Source organism: Melospiza melodia, chromosome 14, assembly GCF_035770615.1.
Source record: "Melospiza melodia melodia isolate bMelMel2 chromosome 14, bMelMel2.pri, whole genome shotgun sequence".
Taxonomy (NCBI): Eukaryota; Metazoa; Chordata; class Aves; order Passeriformes; family Passerellidae; genus Melospiza; species Melospiza melodia.
Genome location: NC_086207.1, coordinates 17,222,970 through 17,229,697, shown reverse-complemented (window position 1 = coordinate 17,229,697; position 6,728 = coordinate 17,222,970). Strand labels below are relative to the sequence as shown.

General features: G+C 51.8%; 1 protein-coding gene across 1 annotated transcript; it reads right to left on the bottom strand.

The window, feature by feature from the left end:
- Positions 1 to 887: 887 nt before the first annotated feature.
- LOC134424830 (pancreatic secretory trypsin inhibitor-like) lies at positions 888 to 6,049 on the bottom strand. Its single transcript, XM_063168957.1, has 4 exons — positions 5,863 to 6,049; positions 4,394 to 4,434; positions 3,701 to 3,813; positions 888 to 1,029 (listed from the first exon to the last, which is right to left on the bottom strand). The coding sequence occupies exons 1-4, from the start codon at positions 5,915 to 5,917 to the stop codon at positions 960 to 962; spliced, it is 279 nt and encodes a 92-aa protein (XP_063025027.1). The 5' UTR covers positions 5,918 to 6,049; the 3' UTR covers positions 888 to 959.
- Positions 6,050 to 6,728: the final 679 nt, after the last annotated feature.

Below are 6,728 nucleotides of genomic sequence, written 5' to 3'. Positions count from 1 at the left end.
TTCCCAGCTCTCTCAGCCTGGCTCTGTAGCAGAGGTGATCCAGCCCTTGGAGTGTCTTTGTGGCCTCCTCTGGGCTTGCTCCAACAGTGCCAAGTTTTTCTCGTGTTGGGGGCCCCAGAGCTGTGCAGCACTGCAGGAGGGTCTCAGCAGAGCAGAGGGGCTGAGTGCCCTCCCTCACCCTCTGCCCACAGAGCTTTGGATGCAGCCCAGGACAATGCTGGTTTCCAGGTTATGAGTGCACACTGCTGGCTCCTGTCCAGCCTCTCATCCACCAGCACTTTCATTCAAATCCTTCTTGGAAAGGCATCTCCCATCCTCCCAGCCCATAGCCCTCAGGCCAGCAGCAAAGCTCACCAAGGCCAGTAGAGGGGAAAAAATATTAGAATTTTGCCTGAAAAAATGGAATCTTTTTGGTTTTCTGAGGCACTGGGAAGCTGTGACCTGCAGGACAAGTGTGAGGTTGGTGACTCTTGGTGCACAGGGACCATGTCATGGGGCACTGGCACATGGACAAGGCTGGAGATGGGTCAGCATGGAGATGACTTGTTGGGTTCTTTCTCCTAGCAAAGGCTCTGGAGCAAGGCCTTTAGTGCCCTGTATTTAGCAAATGCAATTGCAGGTCATGAGAATGCTAAAAATCTACTGCTTGACCACTGGAAATCTAGGAAAGGAAAACAAAATTCTTGATGCAAAAAAAGAACCTCCCTGTTCTGGCAGAGCCTGGCTCCCTCCTTGGGCGCATCCCAGGCTCCTCCCTGGGGCTCTGTCTGTAATTTGCTCCCAGCTCTTTACAGACATCACCAGAGCAAACCACATTTTCCAGGAAGGTGCTCTGAGTGTTGGGGAAAGGGGGTCGCTGTGTGTGTAAGAAATCCCAGCACAAGACGTGGCGATGCTTCCATTTTATTGGGGTTTGATGGGAGAGGGGACAGCTTTGTGCCCTGATCTCTCAGCCCAGTTTAAGCCAGGTTGTTGCGGGGAGTTTTGCACATTCCTCTGTTCCTGATGCGCACGTGGTCGTTCCTTTGCCTGCAAGAGAGGTTAAAAATGTTGGGGGGCTGCCCTCGGGTCCCTGAGGCACAGCAGAGCCTGGCTCAGAGGGCAAAAGGCAGAAAGAGAGGAAAATACTGCTTAAATCATCATCTAAGTGTTATTCACAGCAAGCAAGGCCACATATTCTTGACAGGGAGTTCAGGGCTACCATGGCCATGTGTTAATTAATTCCAATAAGCTCAAGAGTGCTTTCTGACACCTCCTGGCAGGATAATTCACCTTCGTGCTGCAGGACAGCGCTGAGACACCTCCAATGCCTGTCTGACTGCAGACAATAAAGGTTACGATTTTGTTTTGCAGGGTTTTAGAAACAAAGGACTGCCACTGTGCCTCATTTGGGTTTGGCCTGCTCCCAGCCTCCCCTCCTGATTGCTTCTTGCAGCAAAAGTGAGGAAAATATTAAAAAGGTATCTTTAAAAAACTATTTTCTTCTTTTTGCCCTATAGTGAACACGATTCCTATGAATTGTTCCATTCTCACACGGAATCATGATGTTCTCCTCTTTGGAAAGACAGATCCATTTCACAGGTGCGTTAGAGAAATGCCGGTGAAATGATTTTCCTTTTGCAAGAGGCGTTTTGCATGCTGGTCACAGCGAGGTGACCAACGGTGACAAGTGAGACGCCGCTGCCACGGGGACCCGCCAGATGCTCAGACATTCCCAGGCTCCTTGCAGCCTTCCAGCTCTTGTCAGGCCAGTGGCACTCGCAGAACTGCAAATGACACTTCATCCTGCCTCCTGGCTGAATGGTCCCCTTGGGCCAGGGCTTTAGAGATGAGGACACTCCATTTATCTCTCCCCCAGGACACTTGGCACCAGGCAGCTCCAGAGTCCTGAATGAAGCTCCAGAGCCCAGCTGGCCCCGGCCAAGAGGCTGCTCCTAACCTCAGAATTGCATCACTGGGGAACAGAACAGGGGAGCTGCAAGGCTCGGGGCTGTGGCCCACAGGAGCAGCACATTTCCAGCTGCAGCTGCTCGCAGCTTGCACAAGAAGGAGTTTTGGGAGCTCTGGGAATGCAGGCAGATGCAGCACCAGCTTCTCATCCATCCCACCCCTCCTCTGACTCCTGCTTGGCTCTGAATACACCACCAGCTCAGTCTTTCCCTTTCTTGTACCCCAATTTCCCTTCTTGTACCCCAATTTCCCTTCTTGTGAGCTCCCATCCCCTGTGAAGCTGCTCTCTGCCCTGCTCTGGGGAGATGGAGCATCCTGGATGCCACTTTGCCCAGCTGACTGTGGAGCCTTCCTCCCTCACTTTACCCTGCTCTTGGTCCACGGCCAGAGCCCTAATGATGTTGTGTCTGATGAACCTCCCACCCCCATCTGTTGCACAATGCAGGGACAGCTGGTGCTGGGCTGCTGGCTTCCAGCAGGGTCATTACCACCCTGCCAGGCCGTGCTGGGTCATTAGCTGTGGTGCCTTTGCTGAGGAGATCCCACTCAGCCTCTCTCTGCCTGACTGCATCACGCTCAGCCTTGAAAGGTGAACCAGCAAATGCTGCAGAATATGTGGCAGCAGCCTGGGTTAATGAAGCAAAGAGGGGACAACCCAACTGACAATATTTATCCAGGCTCTTTTTTTTTTTTTTTTTCCTGGTGATCTGGATTCTGTTCCTTGCTCCTGCAGAGCTAGCAGGGAGGCAATGCTCCTGAAAGCAGAATTTTGGCTCCACAAACCCACGCATCCAGAGACAGAAAAGCTGGACTTTGAGCTTCTGCTACATGATGGCAGATGGGCCTGTGAGCCTGATCACCAGAAATCCCTGCCTACACCAGGTGAAGCCAAGGGTGAAGCTCCCTTAGCCCTGCAGACGGGGGCATCTGGCTCCAGATAAGACTCAATCTTCCCAAAAGAGATTTTTGAACCACTTAATAGCATTGAGTTGGAAGTAATTCCTTCACTTGTCTGACACAGAGTGCTTCCAATGTATAAATATATTTTAAATTACCTAGGGCCCAAGCCAGATGAAGTGTATCAAGTCTTGCCAGAGACACCCTTAGCATTTGGACCTGGCCTTCTGCTAGAACAGTGCAATCTGGCACCAGCACAGATTAAATATAAAACTCATTCTTAAAAATACCCAGAGCAAACTGTGTCCTTTCATATGCAGAGAAGACAGAAAGCAGAGCTCAGCCATAAATTTCTGGGGTGAAAAAACACAGTTTTTTCCCTCAGCCACCACACATCTGAGGTCGTCTGGAAAAATATTCTTCAGCCCATGTGCTAGATCTGGGCAGGCTTGGAGGACTTTGCCATTTGTCTGAGGTCCTGGATGCCTGCCAGCTCTCGCTGCTGCTTGGCAGCTGCAGGTGTGGGGAGATTTTTGCTCGTGGGCAGCGTGTGTGCTGCGAGCTGCACAGGATTGCTCAGCTGGAGCCTCACACAGGATTGCTCAGCTGGAGCCTCACACAGGATTGCTCAGCTGGAGCCTCACAGGATTGCTCAGCTGGAGCCCACATGCTCAGAGCAGCGGGAGCAGCAGCTGTGCAGGAGGCCAGAGCCGTGCCAGATGTGCTGGGCTCACTGCCCAAACTCCACCCAGCTGTGTGCAGACAGCTTTCTTTCTAGGAAATCCCAGATATGTGTGTGTGGTAGCCCTCATCTCCGTGGCATTTTAGACTCGCAGCAGCTCCAGATACTCACAGGTTGTGCAGGCACAGCAGGCACTCGTTGCTGTACAGGACGTTATCCGTGCCACAGATGGGGTCAAACTCCCTTGTACACCCTCTCCCCAGGTTGAAATTCTGACAAGATGGCTGGAGGCACAAAAGGTTAATTTGGAAAATGTTAAGCCTGTTCTCAATTTAGCAAAGGAGTTTGGCTTTCCCAGAGAGGTGCACATTTTGTCTGTCTTTGTAACCCATCCTCAGAGCTCTGCTGTGAGCTCTCAGAAACACTGGGACCATCTGCCTTGGCCACCACCACGTCCCTTGGCCAGCTGAACTCCACCTGGCTCTGCTGCACACCCTTGGGAGTGACAGTCCAGAGTAAATAGTGCTCTATGGGCGCTGCCTGAGCATGTTCCTACCAGGTTTTGTTTTTATGCCACAGCAATACCTGTCCTCACTTACAAGCCAGAGACTAAAGGAGACTCCTGACTTTCTTGGCAGGTAACAGCAATATTTGGCTTTTTAGGAGCTCTTCTTTCAGTGTTTGGGGGAAATGCAGTGGAAAACCAGTATCATCACTGGGACTTTGCTGTGGCACTGCAGGTGGAAGGGCACTGTCATTTTTGGGCTGTCAACCCACTCTGCTTCACTGTATTTAGCAGAGGTGGCTCCCCAGTGTTTGGATTAGTGCTGTCTCACTTGTGCCATGTAAAAGAGGAAATCTTACCTCAGTTCCTCTGAAAGCAGCTGCATCCACCTCGGCATTTCCTAGAGAAAGAGGAGAGAGAGAGAGAGAGAGAGAGAGGGAGAGAAGAACCTCAGCACCCATCACTCGGGCTGGTTTCAAGGGGGACAGAATACAGACAGTTTAGGCTGAGGACTGCGTGTCTTCACTCAAACACCTTTGTCCTAGAAAATACTTTCTTCCCTTGGATCGCCCACGTTTCCCAGCTGAATCCTTCCCTGCTGTGTCACCCTCCTTCCCCTGGCAGGAACATGCAATGATGCAAGGCAAAGTGCACTTCCAGAGATGTCACCTGCCAGCTGTCAGGGAGCTAAGGTGGCTTCTGTCCTGTCTTACCACATGTTCATGAGTGCCTGAGAAACTCCTGCTGGCACTGGACAGGTGCTGCAGTAAATCCAGGGCGATCTTTCTGCTGTTGTTCCATTTTTACCACAAGCAAGCAGAGCAAAAGACAAGTTGTTGGAAGTCTCTACTGGAAGGAGACCCTGAAGTCTCACATCAAAGCTGGTGGGATCAAGCCATGACTTTGGGCTTCCCCATGGGGAAGCTGAGCTGGCAGCTGGGATCACAAGGGTGGAACACGTGCTGGGTGTGTTTTGAAAAACAGCCTGAACTTTTTTTTTGGCAAAAGACACAACTGAGAAGATGATCCTGGGTTTTTTTATAAACCCAGAAGTCATCTACATGGAGGATTTATACTACATCTGTATTAACAACCAGCACAGCCCAGTGGCAGTGAAGCATTTTGGTGCTGAGGAGCTGGTAGCCACACTGTTTAATATTTCAGTGGTTTTACTTGGGGCTAGCACTGGTCCAGACCCGGGAGCTGCAGCTCACTACGTGCTCAGCTCATCTGAAATGAGCCCAGATTTTGTGCTCAGACAGCCCTGCAATGGCAGCCTCTGTGCAGTAAACAGGATGGCAGAGGACCTGCTTCAGAAGCACCCTCCTGTTTGGAATGAGCCCACTAAAGCAGGACCTGAGGAGCAGCAACAGCTCGTGTTCTCATCCCTCTGCACCATATGGGATTTTGAAAACACAGTTGGCTTAAACATTGGCTTTGGTAGTGAGAGCTGCATTTTCCCTTGCATAGATTCATTTCCTGTCTTTTTAGATTTGCTTTTTTAAAACCAGAATAGCACCTATTCACTCTGAAAGGATCACACTGTCCTAGAAATCACCAGTCACAGGACAAATCCCACCCCTAAGAAAGAGCAGCAGGTCTGCTCACTTTTGGGAGCAAGTGCACCCTTTCAAAGCCTTTGAAAGGCTACAGGTTTAATGCACAGGCACAGGTGTAATGCACACTGGCCGCTGCAGCATTCCCTGCCCAGGGTCACAGCAAGGCCCCAGCACCAGCTGGAATCTTCCCACACTCACCTTCCCATGTGGCAGACCTGGGAGCTTTAGCAAGGAGAGGAAATAGCTCCCAAGCAAAATGTTGGACTCACCTTGGTAGAAGAAGAGTGCCAGGGAGAGGAGCAGGAAAACACCAGCTACCTTCATGGTGGAGGTGATGTTCTACTGAGCACAGCAGAGGGAAACTGGGACACTGCTGGGTGTGTCAGAGATCCTGACTCTGGCACTCTGCTGGGACCTTTATACCTTTCCCCACTGCTGGCAGCACACCACAGAGCCAGCTCCACCCTGCAGGGCTGTGGTGACAACATTGAGAGCGTGGGGACAGCACCAGGTGGCACCTGGCTCATTGGAGAGCACAAGGATGGAAGCTGTGCCAAGCCAATGGAGGAAATCATCCTTATCTGCAGCGAGGACTGGGGCCCTGTCCCAGGTGTGGGGGTCAGCCCCGGGTCTGCACTCCTGCGATAAAGCAACAAAGAACCAAGATTGCAGCAAAGGGCAGGACAGGGAAGTGCAGTTAGCAGCTCTGTGGCTTTGATGAATGACCCTGCTGCTGCCCATGCAGGGTGAAGCTCTCTGCTGGAGCCACCTCGGGGTGAAGACGGCTTTGATCCACACACACCTTCCCTGCTGTGATCCACAGAGCAGGCTGGGGGGCTGCAGCCCCCCTGCCCTCCCTGGACAGGCAGAATGGGAGCAAGGATGGCTCTGAGAGCACACAGAGCTGTGCCTTGGGCTTGCTCGTGGCTGCGGATCCAGGGCTGCTCTTTTGACTGCACATCTCCCACTGCAGACAGCAGCTGGAATGAGCTGCTGGGTCAGATGCTGCTCCCTTCCCCTCTCCCTGCCTGCATTGGGAGTAAACCCTGGGGATTTCCCACACTTACACCACCAGTGGTGCATTGCAGAGAGTGGATCAGTCCCCCGGGGATTAGAAGGATTAATTAATGTTTCT